The 22667-nt window shown below is 39.8% G+C and overlaps 1 protein-coding gene across 1 annotated transcript; it reads right to left on the reverse strand.

Annotated features, from left to right (window-relative positions):
* Window positions 1–4533: 4533 nt before the first annotated feature.
* On the reverse strand, window positions 4534–22289 carry slc2a15b (solute carrier family 2 member 15b). The gene is made up of 12 exons (XM_086082708.1): window positions 22156–22289; window positions 20110–20208; window positions 15250–15410; window positions 15022–15146; window positions 14714–14859; window positions 14505–14637; window positions 14238–14425; window positions 11204–11314; window positions 10896–10997; window positions 10540–10615; window positions 8842–8969; window positions 4534–5310 (listed from the first exon to the last, which is right to left on the reverse strand). The coding sequence occupies exons 1-12, from the start codon at window positions 22198–22200 to the stop codon at window positions 5095–5097; spliced, it is 1530 nt and encodes a 509-aa protein (XP_085938834.1). The 5' UTR covers window positions 22201–22289; the 3' UTR covers window positions 4534–5094.
* Window positions 22290–22667: the final 378 nt, after the last annotated feature.

Here is a 22667-nt window from a genome sequence, read left to right on the forward strand (position 1 = left end):
AACAGGTGAGCCGTGACTGGTCGTTACAAATGATGTCATCTTCAGTCAACAGCAAGTTGAAAATGTGTTTTTAAAAGTATTAATTGTACATGAAAAATACATTTAGTTATCAAATTAATTATCAATATTATATTAACTTTTTATTGCTAGAATGGCTAAATGTGTCAAGTATCCCTTTAAAATGTAAGAGACTCACACAAAGTGTAGTCTTACTGCTCTTAATGTGTAATGTAGTGGAGATGACTAACGCAGGAAATAAAATACGCTCATAATCATCAATACCAGATATTGGTCATATGCAGTACCAAGACTCACCTGTGACAGGCAGCATGTTGCTACAGGACATTAAGACTACTGGAGAATACAAAGAAGAAAGAGTACTAGTAGAAGAACAAATAGAAGATTAAGGCTGTTTCTCAATATGAAGAACACAGAGTACAGTCTCGTGAACTCTATAAGAACATCCACAAGAAAGTTCTAAGAACGTGAGGCTCTTCTGTGATAGCAACACAAAATGCATCTTGGGATATTTTCCTAGCCAAAGTTCACAAGTACAGTTATCCTTGGTTTAAGCTAGCTTGCAAGAACATCATTGGAGGACTCCATGCATTCTTGCTTTATGCGTACTTTCAATTGGAACAGTTCTTGGGCCACTACGGATAGCGTTTCATGAGTTCACAAGGACGTAAGAACGAACAACGACTGTTTTTTGTTTTGTTTTTGTAATTGTCTTTTGGCTAATGAAAATTAGTTTTTTAGTCAGGGCTCTTGCATCGGATTCGTAGAGCCAAGCAGGTTCACCAGGGTTCGAGGGATCGAGCGACGGAGGGCGTAGTCGGCGTGGAGCGTCACATGACAGCTCTGCCACGCCGGCTACGCCCAGGAACATCAGCTGATAAGACACGTCACAACTGTCAGTTTGACAGCTTCTGAGGAAGGCGGCAGTCGTCGCCGAAACTAGTCAAGGTAAAGCACAACCTTTTTTTGTCTTAAAAAAAGAAAAAACACAGGACGATATAGATTTGTTGACAAGATGAATTTTTTTTCTTAACCAACAAAGTCCTAAATCGAAGCCAACTCAAGTGGCATGACAAGGAACTGGCAAGACATGGGAGGAACGACAAAACGTGGACATGACAATGGACCGACCCAGACAGGACAAACACAACAAAGGCCCCGGCCACACGAAAGCCAGTTTCAATGTATCCTCACAAGTTACTTATCATTCAGACCGTTCATCTACACGATGGCGCCGTTTTTAGAGCTTGAAGCCGATAATTTTTTAAACCGGGCTCCAAAGTGGAAAGATTTCAAAACGCCGTACGCGTCCGTCTGGACACCATACGCAGGATACTCCTCCAGTGATGACGTAATGGTCGCAGCTCGATGACGACGTATTGTCGCACATTGAATTCTCGCGTGACCGTCAGTCTGTCAACAACAATGCCCGATAGCCGTGTCGTAGTCGTTTTGCGCAGCCTCCTTAGCTTGCTTATGCTTTTGCAACTAAATATTTTGCCTCTTAATTCCCACATTCAATAAGCGGACCTTAATATACCAACATTAATGAGACACACCTGGGGGAACACAATAGGCTGAGGGCACCGATTGGTCACACACACTGAGAAGGGAAGAAACACACAGGTGGACGTGATCAGACATAACGAGACAAGGGGAGAAATCAGGAACACATGACAACCACAAACCACAGACAAAAACAACAAACATACCCATAATAAACAAAACCTAAACCCTGAAAAACCGAAACATAACCTTCAGCGCATAAAAGAGTACAGACAGGACTGATGTGTTGTAGATTCTGAGTTTTGTTGCGAGAGATATCGAGCGGTGGCTTCAGAGTGGTTTCCAGAGGGACTTTATCAAAGTGGCGGCGAGTCCACGGCGCCGGTCGATCTAGGGCCTGATGTTGATGATGGAGACCAGCTAGACAAACGAATGGCCAAATTTGCCGTTATCTGAGCCGATGGAGATGGGCTGTGGGTCCGGGCCATCGCCGACATGCATGAGCTTGGTCTTACGCCAGCTCACCTTAAGACCAAGCTTGGCTGCGTCTAATGAAAATTTGCATAGATATTTTGGTGTAGACCTTCAAACAACTACTACTTTAACGCATACGGACCAACAAGAACGCATACAAGTAGTTGGGGCCCTTCTCTGGCTCTTCTTCTTGCTCTTAATTATGATGCATCTCATCCAGTGGAGCTCAGTGCTGCTGCGCAACGTGGCACTACACTAAAGGTTCTATACCGTAGAAAGCCATAGAATTATTGCTTCAAAATCCACAATATAGCGGGGGCACAAACGCTAGCAGGAAAACACTACGCTACTTTAGCCTTGGCGGTGGCATGTGTTGAGTTTTTCCCATGCCTCATGTTTCTCCATCTTGTCCATCCCGAGCCACTCTCATCCACAAGACACACAGTCTATCTCCTCTCTCGACACCCCCCAGCCTTAATTGGGAGTCAGGGAGAGCAGTGGAAATCGCATTAACGCGGGCCCTGTCTGGGCGTGCCATCCATCTTCTTTTTTATTACACCGCGCCGGGGCTGCCTGGGCGCTGCCGTTCGATTTGTCACCGGCCTCGTTCGCTGATAACAGGCATTTGTCATCGCCTTGCCTCCCTGTTAATGTCATCATCTCCTCCCTGACAGCAGCGGCCCTCCGCTGGGGAGCGCTGGCGACAAAGCACATCCGTCACGCGAATATTTCCACGGCTAAGGGGACCGCGCACCGCAATAAGCCACATTAAGGCACTTATGAAGGCTGCAGAGCGGGCCTGCGCACGCGCGCGCGCTTCCATCAGACGCGCACGTGAGGAGTGTGCTCGTTAGTGCAGCATGAGGGGTGGAGGTGGGGGCAGACGGGGAGAGGAAGAGGTAATTTGTTGCAATTAATTACACAGTGAGTGTGGCTTTGTTGTGTGGGAGAGCATTTTATCTGTTGGACTTCTTCCTGCGCCAGCCTGTGATGCTATTTGGCTGATTTATCGACTGGGTCTGCCAGAGGGCTGTGCGTGTCACGTGTTTCATAATGCGCTAATGTCATCCACACACTCAGATGGCGTGTAGGCTGAGTGACAAGGAGCACTTTGTCGGGCAGGACGTTTCTTTTATGTACAGCCGCACTTTGTGGTCATCTCTCATGGACTGAACCACTTTGTCATTCAGCAGCAATCCGCCAACTCCAAAGGTTGGCCCCCTCCTTTTCTTTTCTTTTTGGCTTGCCCTCCTTTTTCATTCGTTCTTTATGTGACAGCGGACTGTAGCAGAAACTGCTCAGATAAACACAGTTATTGGACCGTATGGTCAAACAGATCAAATTAGCTGATGTTTATAGCACTAGCGTATGAAGCGCCATCAGGGACAGGATTGAGGGTGACCTCTGACACATGACTGAAACACTAACATGCACACATACGGACACACTCGCATTCACACAACTGAAATGCTCTCACATGCATTCCATTCCTGCACACTACTAAAATGCTCTCTCCCTGATAAAAGGTTCAAGACGTGGCAGGATATGAGACGATGTGACAAAGGACAGGGGTAGACGTATATGATGTATGATGGATTCACAATGCCACGTAGTCAAAGTGAAACCAACGACGGCCATCTTGTGCTGCCACTCGTTAAGTGCGGCAAACTCAAAAACACTAATTTCTCTTCAGCATTTTTACGTTGTTTTCTGTCTACACGGCAAAAATGACACCATTTGAAATGCTAGTTTGTGAGAGCATTTCAGTTACACGTGCGATATTTGTGACTTATGTTGGTGACGCCCCCCCCCCCACGTCTTACTTTCAGTCCCGGACACGCAACCATGTGACAATATTTGTCGTACTCGTTTGTGTTAGTTCTGCAGGGGGGCTGACAGATGGAAGGAAATCGATCCTTCAGCATCCTGTATGACTACCAACGTCATATGACACATGGTGCGTTTGTTATCCAGGCTGCAGACGAGCACTTTTATGATAATGGCAGCTTTTATACGCTGGGCGAGAGCAAGGTTGTGCAACACAATGTGAAGCAGGAGTGGACATTACGTTTTAATGTCTCATTTCCATGCTGATGATGGAATAAGACGGTTAAGTCTCATACATGTAGACCACATGCTGTCTGTTGCGTGTTTGAATTTATTACATCAAATGTAACACTGCGTTAAAATTCAAATCTGTAGTAGGTTGTGTGGCTTATTGGAAATATTTTTAACATATGGCTGTAATACTTTCAGGATTTTTTCTAAAAGATTTTTCTGGGTGCTTCAGGGATTCTTTTTTTTATGGTCTGTTTTTGAGATAACGAACGAACCGAGTAGTTAAGTCCACAGCTGATGAATAAATAAATGCGTTCTGACCAACCACTTGTAGTATTTCTTGGAATGAGATTTTAGAAGCAATAAAACCTTAAAGCTGTAGAAATGGAGCATTATTAAGCAATAGCGCTGCCCCATAGGCAAGTGACACAAAGTGGAGAATGCCAAAAAAAAGTTATAAAACATTTGAAACATTAATGGTTTATAAATTCTTAATTTTATTGAATAAGTATTTTAAAACATCAACAGGAGTGCTGATAAATAAATCAAGACATAAAATGACTACTACAGTAGCCACAGTATCCATCTCTCTTAAATAAAGAGACAAACATTCCATTTGGTGCATGAGAAAAGAAGAACAAAAATATAGTTGTTTTTTTTGTCAAGACACTCAAAGTGCGCACTGACACTACAGTGGCCATGTCCCCTCTGAGGTGTCATATTTATATACATACAGTATGATGTGAACGCTCACGAATGGTCATGGGATGCGTTCACATATGTGCAGAAAGGGCAGGGGAACCAATTTCCTGGATAAATGGCGATTAAAATGCTTGGACACTTGATTAGAGACGCATTGCCGTGTGACCTTGGAGTCACACGCTGTAAAGAAGATTCTCTTGAAACCTTGTTGCTTGTAAAAAACACAAGGACAGTCACATGAGTTGAGCCCATACGGCCTTTGCCTTAACAATAGCCTTTTTTTTTTATAACACCTTCTATACCTCTGTCATAGTTCCATCAGACTAACTTTGCATCCTAAAGGCCCAGGGTCCCATAGCCGTTCATGAGAGACATTTTCAGTTGCTCATTAGATGTCAGCTCCTCTTCAAGGATGTTGTTCTTGGAGGCAAACATCTGACTGATTTCCATAAAGGTTTTGTTCCTGGTCTCCGGAATGATGAAGATGGTGTAGATGGCCACTCCCAGGCAGATCACACAGAAGATCAGGTAGCAGTAAGGACCAGTTGCCAGCTGTAGAGGACATATAGGAAGGGGGAAAAAAACTAGGGGTGTCAAAATGAGTGTGTTAATTTGTAGTTAATTTAAAATTCCTTTAACGACACTCATTTTTTAACGCGCGATTAACGACCGCCCCTTACTTGGAAAGCCTGTACTGGGGGAATTTCAACGCAGCTGACACATCCATGTCAAAATTTAGCAGTAACATATTTAACTCATTCACTGCCATTGACGGCTATAGACGTCAAAAATTCATTTTAACTTTCTATTAGTTTTACACTTTTTACACTTTTGTTAATAAGAGTATGAAAACCTTAAAACATATTGTACATTTAGAACAGATATAACATTTCTGATTAATTGTGAGTTAATTATTGAAGTCATGTGATTAATTAGATTATTATTTTTTTAATAATCGGATGACTTTACTAGTTAACTCATGATTAATCTCAATTTTCTAGGTTTTCACACAAGTCGGGAAAAAAAGTTAAACTAATAGTAACGTCTATAGCCGTCAATGGCAGTGAATGAGTTATTAATAATGCATATATTTGAGGACACTGGGGTCAAGTTGTATTTCACAATTTTAAAAAAGTTTCAGAATTTCACAAGTTACTTCATGTTAAAGATTAGATCGCTCTTAATTTGAAAAGAAAAATGCACTGAGCTGCTACCAACGTCTTACAAATGCAATTATGCCATCTAGTGGCAAAAAAATGACCTCAACACAAATCAATATCACACTAGTTTTTTTTATAGTACTGTATATCTTTTTAATTTTAACTCAATTTTATGAGTTATTATGAAATTACTGAATCAATGACTAAGAGAAGCAGCCATATTTCTATTAGTTTACCATTTTATTTGTTTTCCTTTTAACAATTTTTTAACATTAATCGTGAGTTAACAATTGAAGTCATGCAATTTATTACGATCAAAAATGTTAATCGCCTGGCACCCCTAAAAAAAACACCTCTTGAAGTGCGATCATGCTGTTCTGCTGGTATAACGTGAACTGTATCTGATTGATCGTTAGTGTTTGCATGCGTCACTGTTTTTGATTGTCGTCATCACAGAAGATAGCGTAACACACGAGACCTCAATGATCAATTGATTACGCATGCGTTCTGCGTTTTCTGTGAATGTTTTTGCAACACTCATTCCAAAAGAAGGAGGCACCTTAACAAAAAGTCACTTCGATTAGGGTTTGTGAAGAAAGTTAACCTGGTGATCGTCACAAAAACTATTGTCACACTTGCCTTGTCCGAATATAAACAATTATTAGTTGTTTATATTCCTTCTGTAATCATCCAACGGAAACAGAAAGATGCAGACGGTAGCTTGTTTTCTTTTTGGTCAGGATTGTCCCCTGCCCCCCTGGGGAACCCGGTTCAAAGACCATCCACCCCCAACGTCCTCAGTACTTACGGCTGTAGCATTGAGCAAGACACCGACACCCCGGATTGCTCCCCGGGCGCTTCAGTTGCCCCCTGCTCCAGTGTGTGCCACTAAAAGTGTGATGGGTCAAATGCAGAGGTCCAATTTCGTGTGTGAACATGACAAATAAAGATTTGTCTTCCACTTCATTGTTCACAAAAAGTAAAAGGGTGAATGTTCATAACAACAGCATGTACCGACTGCTGTCTTTATGTGGTGATTTGTCTCCCTCTCTTTCTTTCTTGGGTTAGGGTTAAAATTATTGCGTCCTAATGATCACTGAAATATGTTTTGTCTCTTGTCAAAGAATAATTCTTGTGCTGGAGCCTACACAGCGAATTCTATTGAAGACTGGAGCAGAGTGAGCGAGCATGCTGACCAAGGAACATATTTGCACGCCATGTCCGCGTCATCAAGCCGCAGTTTGAATATCTTAGCTTCAGAGATCTGTCAGGAACACCCAAATGGATTTCCAAGACAGGAAGATGAAAATGAGTCGAGCAGTGTTTCCCAACCTTTATTGAGCCAAGGCATATATTTCACACTGGGAGAAAATAAAATCCCACGGCATACCACTTTGCAAAAATGTCACAAAAAGTGGCTGCATATTAGGGGTGGGAATCTTTGAATGTCTTACAATTCGATTAAATTACGATTTTTGGGCCTGCCATTCGATTCAGAATCTATTTTCGATTAGGAATGTTTTTTGATTCAAAATGATTTGACTGACAGAGATTTTTGCTTCAATCTATAGATGTGCAAGGAATTGTAATGATCTACTCCAGTCAGACTCGCTAATGCTAATTAGCGCGTTACTCGCGGCACTTTTATCACTCAAAAGAACGGCTCCACACTGCAAAAAAACAACTTTTATTGGAATAACTTGATCGTGACTTTTTCCTTCTACTCTCTAATGTGGCTACAACTTAACACACACTGCCCCTAAGTGGCCGAATCGGGTACAACATGAACAGCGCTCCAAATAAAGGCACACACAGACGAAGGCAAGACAGTATAAAATAATTTAAATAAAATCGATTTTGGGACATTTAAAATCGATTCTGAATCTTTCTAAATGAGAATCGCGATTCTTATGGAGATTATTTTTTGGCACACCCCTACTGCATAAGTAACTTTTGCCATTTCTTGGAAGAGCATTTAATCACTTAATCAGCCTGTTGCTATACGTTGCGGACATAGATAGATGAACAAAAATAATTTGTTTGTAGTAAATAAATATTTATTTCATTCAAATAAGTGACACTGGAGAATGTCCCGCCTGTTGATTCCTCACAGCACAGTGATGTGCCCCAGCATAATGCACTGTAAACCCGAACGTTCAAAATAATAAATAGATTAAGTACACAATACTGTACGCTTTTATGAGTAATTTGCACTAAAAAAAAAATTATTAAATTGAACTATACTAGATTTTAGGTAACGTAAAAAGATAAATTAGCTATAACTTAATACAATTGAGTTATTTCGTGATTAAAACCTTGTTTCAAAAAAGGTACAATTTACAACTAAAATATAAAACATACTAAAAATAAAAATGTATGTAATGTAATATTTTATGATTTGTGTATATGTGTCATAATTTATTTTACTTATTACTTGTTCTCAGTTTCCTACCTGGTTTACGTTAGATTATAAACATATGCTCATAGCAGACGGCGTGGTGGCCAACAACATGTCTGTCTCCTAGTCCAGAGGTTGTGAGATCGAATCCGGCCCTCTGGCCTACCTGGCTGGAGGTTGCATGTTCTCTACGTTCCTGTGTGGATTTTCTCCAGTTTCCTCCCACATTCCGAAAAATATGCATGGTATGTTAATTGAACACTGAAAGTGTACCCTGCCTACTTCCGGATGACAGCTGGGATAGGCTCCAGCATTCCTGCGACCCTCGTGTGAATACCGTGTACTTATGGTTTGGACTTCTGTTAACTTAATCCAGTGGTTTTATAACATTTATAAGTTAGTAACTGAGAATAATTGAGTCGCTGTAACAGAAAGCTTCTAAGTAATGATGTATAATGTAAAATAATTTGTTGCGCTCCCGCTTTTTATGACTCATTAAGAGTGTAAACATGAATGTGTTCTGACCTCAAGGAAGGGAAAGACGAAGCCAATGGTGAAGTTGGACAACCAGTTGAGACAACCTCCCATCGTGTAAGCTGCTGGTCTGTGCGACTGTTTGAACAGCTCCGCAGTGATCAGGAAGGGCACGCCGGCTACAAGAGATTGGGAAAAATAGGTTGAGTATTTAGTTGATGACCTTGATATCCATCTTAAGACAGATCAGTACAGTAGTAGCACCGTGTGCTGAATTGTTGTGAAAGGGTGTTGGAATGGATAATTGCTCAAATAACTTTCAAAAGTATGTTTATAAATAACTGATGCGACCGCAGACACACCTGTGAAATAGTCAACTGCACAGCAGGTGCTGTAAATTTAAGCGGTAAATAGTTTTCCAGAACAAAACAGTAACTTTTCTTCATTGAAAATACAAAAGGCATTCTCCTTTTTTTCAATATAAGCTTTATTTTGTGACGACGAAGACGTTTGCCATGTTGGGAAAAGACCAAACTATAAGAAGAATACCTTAATCAATACTTGTGCAATTCATTAATATATATTTTTTTAACTTTTAGATTGTCTGTCGGCTTTAAATACACAATTCTTCATTGTTAAAAGTGAAAGCGATTAAGGAGAAATGTGAATTTTTTCTCTCTCTAATGCTCCAACGTTAAGTATTACAAATGCTGTCCTCGTTATCTGCGCATGATAATTGCGCAGATGAAGGTTTAATATTGTCAGGCTAATAACGAGGCCATAATTTGTCAACATCTGTGGTATGTATGGGAGGCGTCATGGTGCGTGCAGACTTTAGTCTGACGGAAGCTGCATTCATCACGCCGAGCCGATGAACAATGAGCCATTAAAAGTCTAATTGCGGCAACACAAACCCTCGTCTGTGCGCCGAAGTATAGATTTTTGCCTGCTTGACGAATGACGTTGTGTATGCCGGATTCTCCCCAATTCATCATCCTCGCAGGTCCACTCAACATGGCTCCCAATGTTGTAAATGATTGCCTCTTAATTCACTTCACTCAACTCTTTCTCTTGTATAAATGACTGTGGGAATGGATGTGGTGTGGCACTTAAGACTTCCTAATTTACAAGACTAATGAAATACAATATCTGTGTGCAGGCGAGATGGAGAGAAGAAGAAGAAGAAGGAGAGAGGGAGGATATGGCGCTCGGTTGCATCATCAGCCTGTGTGTCCAGAAGGAGGCAGTGTTACCTTACGCACAGGACAAGACCCCATAGTGTGCCGAAAATTGTGTAGACAGGTTTGAATCCGGAGTCATTCTACGTTATTGCATGATTGTTGAAAAGGTGTTTAAACCGCATTATAATGCAGTACAACTGTGGGATTGTCCCACAAAAATAAACATGTTTACATAATAATTGGTTACTATATTCAAATGCAATTAGAATTATTACAAAAATAAATAACACCTTTTGTTGGTAAAGTAAAATGTATGTTATTTTGATTTAATAAAAAAAAAAAAAACTTCAAAGCGGTACTGCTTGGGTGCGGTGTTTGCATCAACTTTGCTACACAATAAAATTCATTTCAAAACATACAAGTTAGCATTGAACCTGAATTTATTTTAAGCCACTGACTAAAGTGTAAAACTATAACTATAAGGGAAGCCTGTAAGCAAGAAAATAAAAACAGCAAAAACTGGAAATAATCAACAGTGACTAAATGGTGCTCTCATTTAAGTATTTACCTGGACCAATGCAGAAGCCAGCAATAATCCCAACCACGCAAGCCACACTGATGTAGCCCATAAAGGGCAGCTGGTCCTGTGATTGGCCAAAAAAACGAAATATCATTTTACTGTGATTCAAATGTTCATTCAATGTAAATGGCTATAAAGTACAATAAGGCAGGAAACAAACTTCACTAACTAACTAATAATAATAATAACAATTAAAGGGATCAAAAGACACTCAACAACAAGTCATTGCATTGTATGTCGTTATTATGGACTCTAAAGAATCATACCCCCAAAAATATATAGTAGATAAATCCTCTTAAAGTTAAAAACTAGAACTTAATTGGACAAATAGGATGGCGGTGTACCTGGAAGAGGACGGACACGGTGATCCCAGCGCAGCAGAGGCTCATGAAGATGTAACCACCAATCATCAGAGGTCTTCGACCTACACGCTCGATTGTAAAACACTGCAAGGTTGGAAGCAAGGTGCTGTCAATTCATGTGTCTGCGTGTAACTACAGTTTACGTCATATATTCATGAATTCATTTTCTATAACAATCACACTTTTCAATATTGCATTTGCCTTTAATTGTCAATTATATGTGGCAGGTTGTGAAGCATGATAATGCAATTATATCACGCTGACAGTTTTCTTAGCGTGTGTGCACTCACACCCAGCATTCCAGAGATGACCTCAATAGCTCCAGTTCCCACGGTAGTATACTGGATATGGGGCTCTGGAATTCCAGCATTCTTAAATATATCATTTGTGTAGAACCAAATCTGAAATTGAGAATAAGTGAAAATGAAGACCATCAACATGTTAGAACTCATCATCGTCCCATCAAACGTCGCTCACATTCATTTGAGCTGCAGCGCATTATCTGGACAACATGTGACAAGGGCTGACTTTGAAATTAATTTGTGTATTGTCATTAATCATATTTTGCGGATGCAACATCTATCGCTGAGGCAGTGTGGACGAACTTGTGATGGGCGTGATTAAATGCCCCTGTTTTGATGAAGTAACCAAGTCAAGCGGCCGTGCATGCATGTACACACTTAAATGAAATAGAGAATGAAAACAAGGAACGATTAAATGAAAGCAATTATATATAATGATTTGATCATTAATAATTGTCAATAAAATGCGATTTTTTTGACTAATCTCATTGTGGCGGCGGGATGAAAAGAGTAGACAGTGGCCACTACAAACAGCTCCTGGGCTGATGTCATCCCTCAAGGTGCAGTACAAGGGAGGCACCTTGAAGGCTCTCGCCTGCAACCACTCAGCTGAATCTTCTAAACTTAAAACCCAACTGTCCTCTAAGCTCCACTTGGAACCTGTTAATAATATTTCTGTCAGGGAAAAGGTGAGCTGAGTGCTGCTGTGAATATCATGAAACTGAAGGTCATAGTCCAGAGTTTAACATCCAAAGTGAAGGGTAAAATGGGGAAGTTAATGTCATTCACATTTTATACACATATGTCCTGCTTTGGTTTGTAACGCGTCCAATTAAACGGCAAAGTAGTCTGTAAAATGGCAGATGGAGTCTCAGATAAGGAGCTCCACTTTGCTGACAGCAAAATGTTTCTGGGATCAACATGGTCTGGTCGTTTTTTGTGTTTCGTGTCTTTGGAATGGTTCTGAGGTCCATTTCACAGCATGTTTCTGAAGTTCTGTAGAGCTTATGTGAGTTACACTGGACTGGTCATCAGCCATTCACAAAATGTGAAATACTTCTCAAAGATGACTAAATAATAGGGCTTATCGGGCGGGTTTTTTATGAACCCTGATGAAAACCCCAAATTAGCTACATCCATATGTTTTTGTCGCTCAGTAAGATATACAGGGTACTTCTCATTTATTATTATTTATAATATATTTCCGTTATCATTTTTAAACAAAAATGTCTTTATATGTTTAAAATTAAAATATTTTTTGTTTTTTGTTTTTGATTTTCATGCTAATATTTTCTCTTTTACTGCAAATGAATATCGGTTATAGGCTCCTACTAATAATCGGTATTGGCCCTGAAAAAACATATCGGTCTATCACTACTAAATACATACAGTACATACATTCTTCTCATTCCGCAGATTTTTCTGTTCTGTTTTTTCCTTTTGTGCCATCAGATACCCAGCTGATGTAATAAGATGGCCAAAGAAGGAGATAAAAGTCACTGACATCAAGACAAGGAAATTCCTCACTATGAATGTCAGGTGTGATCCCAAGTCCTGCATCCTCAAACTGTACACTAAGCAGAAGGGGGACGCCTTGATGACATGTATCAAGAATATGGTCCCCATTGATGAGCTGCAAAGTGAATGCCTCAGGAAAGAGAAACCCCACGACGACAATACAATGAACAGGAACCATTGTGGCGGGGGAAGCCCTGCACTGCATGTACCACTGATAGTTAAAAGAAAAGGCTGATACGGAGATATAGATATGTTCAGGTTCTGCCTTTCACGTAAGCTGTTATGGATCATTCATTGCCATAAATTCATAAAAGAAAACGACAATTATTAAAAATTAGGGGCGACAGGCAATTACATTTTTTAATTGTAATTAATCACATGACTTTACTAGTTAACTCACGATTAATCACAAAATTTACATCTGCTAAAATGTACAATAAAAAAATCTAGGTTTTCATACTCTTGTTAACAAAAGTGGAGATTTTTTTAAAAACTAATATAAATAATTCAAATGAATTTTTGACGTGTATAGCCGTCAATGGCAGTGAATGAATAAAAAAAAGAAAAGAAAATATTATTAAAAATTTGAGGCGACAGGCAATTAAATTTTGTAATTGTAATTAATCGCATGACTTCACTAGTTAAATCACGATTAATCACAAATTTTATATCTGTTCTAAATGTACAATTAAAAAAATCTAGGTTTTCATACTCTTGTTAACAAAAGTAAACTAATATAAATAGTTATAATGAATTTTTGACGTTTATAGCCGTCAATGGCAGTGAATGAATAAAAAAAAGAAAAGAAAATATTATTAAAAATTTGAGGCGACAGGCAATTCAATTTTGTAATTGTAATTAATCGCATGACTTCACTAGTTAACTCACGATTAATCACACATTTTATATCTGTTCTAAATGTACAATTAAAAAAATCTAAGTTTTCATATTCTTGTTAACAAAAGTAAACTAATAGAAATAGTTATAATGAATTTTTTACGTTTATAGCCGTCAATGGCAGTGAATGAGTTAACTTAAACCGTCACCCTTCAACATGATTAGTTGTCGAGACAAACGGATAGAAGTCACATGGTGCTCATTATAAATGCTTGAAAATGTAGAACACACTCTATATGTTCACGTTCCGCTGCTGCAGTCTGCAACATCTGGGACTGGCAGACCCAGCGGGGCGCACCCCTGCTGGGGTTTTCTTCTAGCACGTGAACCAGCATGCCAGCAGATTCCACTGGCACAGTGCAGTGAGTACCGGAGTGTGTTGCCTGTATGTAGATGGGTCAACCCTCCAATGGGCTGCGAGAGGAGACCTGAAGATAATGAGGCGTGGTTGTTTGCCCCCTGCTTAGTGGGACTGTGATGTATGGACAGGAAGGCGTACAGATGGGGATGGGGGGAGGGGGGGGGGGCACACAGTGGGGGGGTGCCATAACAACTGCACAGCCTTTGCACAAACATGAGCGAGTCAATCCAAGTTTTCCCGACTCACCGCATCAATGCCAGACAGCTGCATGCCGATGTTGACCACGACAATGGTGATGACTTGCCAGCGAACGCATCGGTCCATGAGGAGCCCGCACACGGATACAGTCTGGGTGGAGGACAAAGAGCGTTGTTCCTCCTGCATCTCCTCCACCTCTAACTGGATGTTGCCTTTCGCTCGGAACCACTTGAGAGCTGGAGGACAGAGGATATGGCATTTTCAATTTGGTAGTTGAAAAAACAATGCGATTAAGAATATACTGCAATTTCAAACCTGCAATGGTGGCATGAACATTTCCCTTTTCTATCAACAGGTACCGTGGACTCTCAGGAAACCATGGCAACAGCATCAGCTGGACCAAAGTTGGAAATACTATCAGGGACATGAGCAGAGGCCAGTGCTCTTCCTGGAAAGAACACATGCAGCTCAAACTTGACTGCCCATATGCTTCACACTCCAGTTGAACACCACAATGTCAATACCTTTCCCATGAGCTCTTGGAGGCCCAGAACCTGAGCAATGAAGACCCCGAGGCAAATGTGGATGCTGGGAATAAGAGTCAGGAAGCCTCGAAGATTCTTGGGGGCAATCTCACCAAGGTACATTGGCACCACACTGAGAGAGATACCTGTGCATCGAAGACAGAGAAAAAAAATACGGTACACAGGCCTTTTTTTCTTTTTTACTTTTTTACAAGGCAGGAAAGAGAGAAGCAGCAAAACATTATCAACTGATTTACTGAATGAACTATTTGAATGATTTTGACTACTTTTTGGACATTTGGGCCTACCCGAGTGTACTCCAACAATGAAGCGCCCGATGACGACCATGGATGGCTCCCTCCATGCTCTGCTGAGGCCCATAAGACCTCCCCCAATAAACACGAGCAAAGTTGTTCTCACCAACGTCCCCTTCCTATTTAGACACACATTTTCACTCAATTTAAATTAAAAAAAAGACGTTTTTTTTACCCATCAATACAGCCTGTAGCCATTGAATATGAAACAAAAACACTAACCTTCCATACTTGGTTACAAGTCTCCGCACTAGCAGGGCTCCAATCATTCCACCGATTGCAAAGATGGACACCGTGAGGGAATACAAGATTGTGAGGTGCTTCTCATCTGGAATCCAGCCATACGTTTCTTGGAGTGACTCATTGTAGAAATTTTTGATGTACTAATGGAGGGAAAGAAGTGAATGCTATTACTGTTGTCAACACAGCAAGCATGAAAGGTTTTATGGATGGATGGATGGAATTCAGTTAGTAAATGCACCAAGTTCAACTTTTAAACTCATCTGAACTATTTTTCAACAACATGAACGTTAGTGCATGGCTGAAAACCTGCAAACATAATAATACATGAATAATTTAATTGTATTGAATACAGAAAAATCATACTGAATTGTTGTGCATACTATATATCGCTGGCGTCGGGCCAAAAAGCTTGTACCTCCAAAATAGTCACTTTTACTTTGCATCATCGAAGAGAGCAAGCTATTTTCAACACTTTTGATTGGTCAATAATTCACAACACCCACATTGACCAAAAGTATATATTTTTGTAAAAATATTAAATTTGCCAGATTGTGACTTGTGAGGTTTTGGGCCGACGCCAGCGATATGCTCTTTTGTGCAGCGCTGGTTCAAAACTATACTACATCTCAAAATGTCAAAATAAATTTGTGCTCCCTAAATGAAATAAAATAACGACACCACACATGACAGTATTTCATAAAATTAAGCCAGTAGTTTTAAAACTAACATTTATAAACTAGAAAAATTTCCGCGGAAATTTTGAATGGGCCTGCTGACTCTTGCAAGGTGGAAAGACGCAATACTTGTAGCAATAGTAGTAGTAGTATAGTAGTAGCAAGTACTTGTAGTAGTAGTAGTAAGTAGTAGTAGTAGTACTTCTACTTGTAGTAGTAGTATTAGTAGTACTTGTAGTTGTAGTAATTTTAGTAGTAGTCAAATGGCTAAGATGGCCGCCGACCCAGGTGGGCGAGGGGGAGAGAGTCCTTGGCGTATCTAATGAATTGGCCAAGATGGCCGCCGCCCTGGGCGAGCGGAGTGGCGAGAATCCTGGGCGTACCTAATTAATTGGTCAAGATGGCCGCCGACCTGGGTGGGCGAGGGGGAGAGAGTCCTTGGCGTACCTAATTAATTGGCCAAGATGGCCGCCGACCCAGGTGGGCGAGGGGGAGAGAGTCCTTGGCGTACCTAATCAATTGGCCAAGATGGCTGCCCGTACATAGGCCAAGCCTTGAGTACACCAAGAAAAAAAGGGGGTGAGTTGAGCTCAACAGTAAAAGAGATGATTGGCTGAGGCAGTTGCTATGCAGAAGTGAGAGACCAGGCAGTATCAAAAAAATTCATTCGGGTGGCATCAAAACCATTCGTTCTGTAAAATTATACCGTGAGTTAATCAATCAACTCAAAAAAGTGAGGCAACAACTCAAAGAAGTTGAGGTAACATAATATCTCACTTTTTTTTTTTTTTAGTTCTGCTAACTTATTCGAGTTAACAAAACAGTGTGTAATTGGCTAACCAACTAACAAACCATCCCTGCGCTTGAGCCTAATCAGTCACACGATGACAAAATCATTTTTGTTTGCCATCTATTGTATGCTGTATGATTGTGATGCTCTGTTGATAATTTGTTGACCTTTGACTTTTTATTTTATTTTTTACAAATATTCTGTCATTTTGAATTTGATGCCTAACACATTCCAAAAAAAAAGGGGGCTCCAGGTGGCGGAGTGGTACCGTCACATACCTACGATGCAGGTTGGCGTGAGTTCGCTTCCCCGCCATCGGAGACCATATTGTATGTGTGAAATACAAAAACAAAAAAAAAACATTCAAAAAAAACATTTCTGTTACAGGCGACAAAAGACTAGAAAAGTTGAGAATACTAAAATAAAATACCTGTTTTGTATAGTATTTTTTAATTACATTTGGTTTTAAACACGTCCCAACTAAATTGGAATTAGGGTTTGTCAGTAGGATAGTTTTCAGTCTTAAACATTGTCAGAGTTAACAAGAAAGTTGTCTCACATCTTGTGGAAGACGGTTCCAGATTTTAGCAGGATAAAACTGAAACGCAGCCTCACTGTGTTTGGAGCCAAATCCTGTGTGTATGTGCACCGTTTGTGGTAACATGGCACTTTGACACAAATGTTTGGCTCACAAAGGACTACCGGTATACTATATTTGATGCAATATCCTCAGTGAAATGACTTTATACACCCGATATAACATCTTAGTTTATGCGTGAAGACACACAATCCATTCATTCTCAGAAAGAAAATAATGATTCACTTTAACGCCATCTTCCGCAACAAAACTGCTTGTTCATTATTCGTCCAAAAGCAAATGGGCAAATCCGCATTATGCACTTAATCAATCTGAATGGGGCAATTAGACATGAAGGAAGTGGACCCGCTGTATGCTTGTGAAAAAGAGAAGGGCCTCAACCTTGACTTGCATGATGACATCTGAACAGTGAGCATGGGTTGAGTTCCCATTCAGTGATGGTGTCTGTCTCTATATCTGCTGATTGGCGACCAGTCCAAATTAGTCTGCTTTTTGGGCTAAATCAGCTCCCCAAAAGCCTGAACAGGATATCAAAAACTCATGAATGGATGGATGAAGATTTATTTTCTCTTGTCTGTCACTCAACCAAATTTATTTAAACCTTTGGAGATGTATTTTTTTTTAAGTAAAAAAAAATATATATACATACATAAATAAATACATTTGTATTACATTTTTGAATTATATTTTTCAGATATCTGTCATTTATTTATTTATTTATTTGGAATTTTGGCAGGACAAAATGTTATTCAAATGAGGGGGCGGTCCTAAGCGCGTCTCAGGTTGTACTCTGTTGTTGCAAACTGCCTTTCATTTTCCTTTCATCACCTCGACTTGTTGTCGAGCAACTCAAGTCGCAAGTTGTGGTGACGGTGGCCAAGATAGTCGTCCATTGTTGGAGTTCTCCAAAGCAAGCCGGCGAGACTTCCTTTTTCGCCAACCCGCTCTCTCGACCATTGAAAGGCAGTTTGCAACGACTGAGTCCAACCCAAGACACGCTTAGGACCGCCCCCTCATTTGAATAACATTTCGACCTGGCCGTATGGATCAAAAGTGCCAGGGACCTTGGACATTTCTCAGAAATGAAAAAAAATCGACATTCATTCGTCCTGTAGACATAATGAATGGAGGTCAATGGGGCATGCCTGTGTGGATTTAGCCTGATATTTTGAAGTAGTGATGGAAATTAGACACATGATTGGTCACCCTGCTCACCAAGTCAAGGCAAATCCATTTCAGAATAATGAATTGATGCAGAGTGAGTAGCTAGTAAACACAATTCGATAGGCTGAGTGGTGCTCAATAGATGCGTTACCATTAGACTCAGATTTACGCACTCATGAGGTGCTTTTTGAGACGTGTTGAAATATAAGTCACTTTTTTCGCATTTTCTGTAGTCATGTGACCCCGCCCGGTAAAAGGAAGAAAAGGAAGGTGGAAGTACATGGCCACTCGCTTTTGTGTCGGAATTGCTCCTGAGGGGACAACAAGTCTTAGTGAGCCAAGGCTGCCGCGGCTCCATACCCGCATACTATTTATTCTCGTGACGTTCATGAGGAGCCGTTAGCGTGACGTGACCGCCTACAAGAACTGCAAGATCTCGCGAGAGTCAAGGCGGGACAGTAAGAGAACTGCGCCTCAGAAACAAATCTCTCTTCAATGGAAACACCTACAAGTCAAAACTGTACTTAAGCGAAATAATATAAATATTGATTTTATTTTTATGTTGTTTTTGCACAATAACAAGCCTCAATCACTCTATTTCAGAAAAAAAAAAATCCATCACCTTAGCCGCCATGGTTCTAACCTCTTCAGGCCGAAGCAGTCGATTAGACAACATTTGAGTGAATCAGCTCCGCCCACTAATTTGACGGGTGAGTTTGACAGATAAAATAAATTCATGAAACGCTAGGAACATGAAATAAATACATACAGAAATAATTATATATATATATATATATATATATATATATATATATATATATGTGTGTGTGTGTGTGTGTGTGTGTGTGTGTGTGTGTGTGTGTGTGTGTAGGTAATTTAATTAATGACACATTTATTTAATTATTAGTTCATTTAATTCCATATTTAATTAATAAATGACACATTTAATTATTTCATGACACATTTATTTAATTATTTAATGGTGTATTCATTTATTTAATTTGGGCACTTTTGGTCCTCCATAGGCTGTAGCCGACGCCGTAAAAATAGAATACAACCCACGAGAGGCTAGCAACAAAGTCAAGATTGACATTTGTATTTTAAAAAATGTTGACGCCAATATTCCCCCCCCCCCCCTCCTTTTTACTGAAAATGAATATCGGCTTCAAATATCGGTTATCGGCCTCCTTGACTATTAAGAATCGGCATTTGTATCGCCCCTTAACATATCGGTTTATCTCCATAATGAATGCGGTAACAAGAGTCTAAACAATAAGTAAAATACTGTAAATTATAGTACAATATAATAAAGTGTTACATTGAGCACTGCACACCAACCATGGAGCGCACATGCTTCACCATGGGGTGAAACTGATTGTTTCTCTCCTCTCTCCGGTTGAGCACCGTTTCAAATCCAGCATTGAAGGGTTGATCAAGGCACATGATGGAAGCACTCTTCAATTTAACATGCAAAGCCACATGACCCCCACATGATAATCGGACACATCACCTCGACACGTTTGCTTCAGATGACAACATGCAGCTTTGGTTCATAACAGAGACATTTGAAATGTTCCCAGAGATTTTTAAACATCTGTAACAGTGATACAAACCTGCGCAGGCGAGTTGACCACAGCAAGATTGAATCCATACAGCATGGAGCTGCCAAACGACGCCAGAAATGCCACTGCCAGCAGTGACTTTGTCAGGTTCTGAGAAGAGGACAGACAGACATATAGACAGATAGATTCTTTATTTCCACACTTGTTTGTAGAGGAACCTTGAAGTGTCTTAAAAACCCATGTGGTCAAGTTGCCAACGTAAAAGCTTTGTCATGCAAAGTATTGCAAACATGTTTTGTTTACATAAAAGCAGAGCCAGCAATCAACAACAGTGGGAAAACAAGTACTTCATTTTAGGTTACAAATGATTAAAAGGTGGTCAACTAATTTTCCACGAAAATAAACAAATGTTAGTTTCACACATTTGAATCATGCGTAACCCATGTACAACGTTGTTCCCAGTATAAGCGTTATGTACATTTAGAGTATGTACTTAAAAAATTTTTTTTACTTAAAAGTACTTCTACAAAGGTTTTGCGTGTGTGTGAGCACTTTTGCAACCTCTGGTGTTGTGTGCAAATTGTGAATTGGGCACAATATACTGTACAAGAAATGTTAACAGGTTTTGTCACTTTGTCACTTATGGAAGACCAAAAATGCCCCCCAAAAAATAAAAAAATTTTAATTAAAAAGTGAAAATAAAAACGGATATAAAAAATATAATCAAAATTTAAATACAAAATAAATAAATATACATGGAAATAATATATATATATATATATAAAATACCAAAAATAAAAAACGAGATTCAAAAAATAAATGCAGAAATGCACAAATAAATATATAAATAGAATTAAATGTCAATCAATGAATAAAAAGGCTCTGCTCTCATATTTAGTTATTTCATGCAGATGCTGTCAGCATGAAATCCGTCATGAAATTTCAAATGAGGGAGCGGTCCCATGTGTATCTTGGGTTGAACTATTCGCCTATTGGTTGATCGACATGTCAGTCTATGTCGGACTCTGGCCATTCCAGAGCAAAGGGAGAATTCACACACCAAAGAAACAATGGACCTTGTTGTTTACAGAAACTTGTGTGAAGTTGTCGAGCAGCTCAAATTGTGGTGACAGTGGACAACATAGTCGTCCATTGATATCATTATACGGCTAGGCTTGAAAGTTGACCCCCGGGGTATGTATGAAAACAACTGCAAACGTACAAACGCTAAATGCCGCTTAATAACGTAAAAATGCTATTATTCGTTACCAAATTTCACACTCATATCTCTATTAATGTCAACTTCAACCTCTGAAAATATCAAAACATTTGCCAAAGTATTTGGCATTTTATGGGCATTCAGTTTTTGGGTCACCATACAGTGACCTTATAAGTACATACCCCCAGGGTATGTAAACTTTCAAGCACAACTGTTAAAATTGAAGCTATATTTTCATCAGGCTCCGTGTGTACTTATAAGTTGGTTCTTAGATAAATAGATGTAGAACAGACAAAAAGCTGAGAGCGTCTGTTCATACAATACATGCATAGACACTTAAAGAAACGTGCGTGCTGGAGCGTTCCAACACGTGAAAATAGCGGCTAGGGGACAATGCTGCCCAGTCAACATTTAATTTAGCCTCATTACCAGCAAGATGAGTAAAGTACATTTTATTTCTAGAGGCCGGACATCCACGGTGTGTCGGTTACTGTTTTCAGTCTTTGTTCTATGGGGAGAGATGTTTCCGATTTTCACCTGCTTTTGAAATCCACAAACACATTCGTAATTTTCACATTTGTCTTTGTTTGTGGAAAACAAAATCAAACAATTACGTGAAAATAACGAACATATTTGTGGATCTGAAAATCACGACGTATGTATTTGTGGTTCTGAAAAACAGGTGAAATCACAAATTGATTTGTGTGAATAATTTTGAGACAAATATGTTTGCCCATTTAGGTTTGTTTCTAAAAAGGTAATATTCTTCTGAGCACAAATAAAGCCCTTTTCCATGTTGACAAAAGTAATTTGTTCAAAAACTGTGACGTTAAAGTTGTAAATAGAAAGAATCAGTTTAGTGATGTTTCAGTACTCACAGAGTTGAATTTAGCCTCGTTCAACACCAACAGCTCCTCCACCATTTCGGCAGTTAAAAGAAAGTCTCCCCGTAAGAAATGAGGAGAATGCTCATGTGTAAATCTTTATAAACTTTGTTAGTACACGCTCATTTGTACTTTCCCCGCCGCTGTGACCCAGCTGGGGGCGTGTTGAGGGCGGAAGCTTGTTCTACTAATCGACTCCAAACTGCCCGGCACACGCTCGTGTCACGTGACACAACAGGATGTCACTGGCATAGACAGATGACAAAAGATATATTATTAAATGAATGATTTTTTTGTAGACCAGTTAAGTGAAATTCAACAATTTCCTGTGGCACGGTGGCTGGCTGGGAATCACTGGACTTTTTAGATCATCAAAATTGAGCACCAGAAAATGATTGCAGTACATTGCAAGGCTCATTGTATGAGCAATCTTCTCAGTTGTTCGCTGCTGGCCCTCACTACTATCAGATCAGCACTGACGTACAATTGCTTTTACTTATATTTGT

This window comes from Leptonotus elevatus, chromosome 8 (assembly GCF_054856555.1).
Source record: "Leptonotus elevatus isolate MCC_2025b chromosome 8, RoL_Lele_1.0, whole genome shotgun sequence".
Classification (NCBI taxonomy): domain Eukaryota; kingdom Metazoa; phylum Chordata; class Actinopteri; order Syngnathiformes; family Syngnathidae; genus Leptonotus; species Leptonotus elevatus.

Coding starts and splice junctions, on each gene's coding strand:
- slc2a15b (XM_086082708.1), bottom strand. CDS start 22,200: ATGGTGGAGGAGCTGTTGGTGTTGAACGAGGCTAAATTCAACTCT. Junction 15,147..15,249: donor CTTGTAACCAAGTATGGAAG/GTTAGTGTTTTT, acceptor GTGTCTAAATAG/GAAGGGGACGTTGGTGAGAA. Junction 14,638..14,713: donor TCCAAGAGCTCATGGGAAAG/GTATTGACATTG, acceptor TGTTCTTTCCAG/GAAGAGCACTGGCCTCTGCT.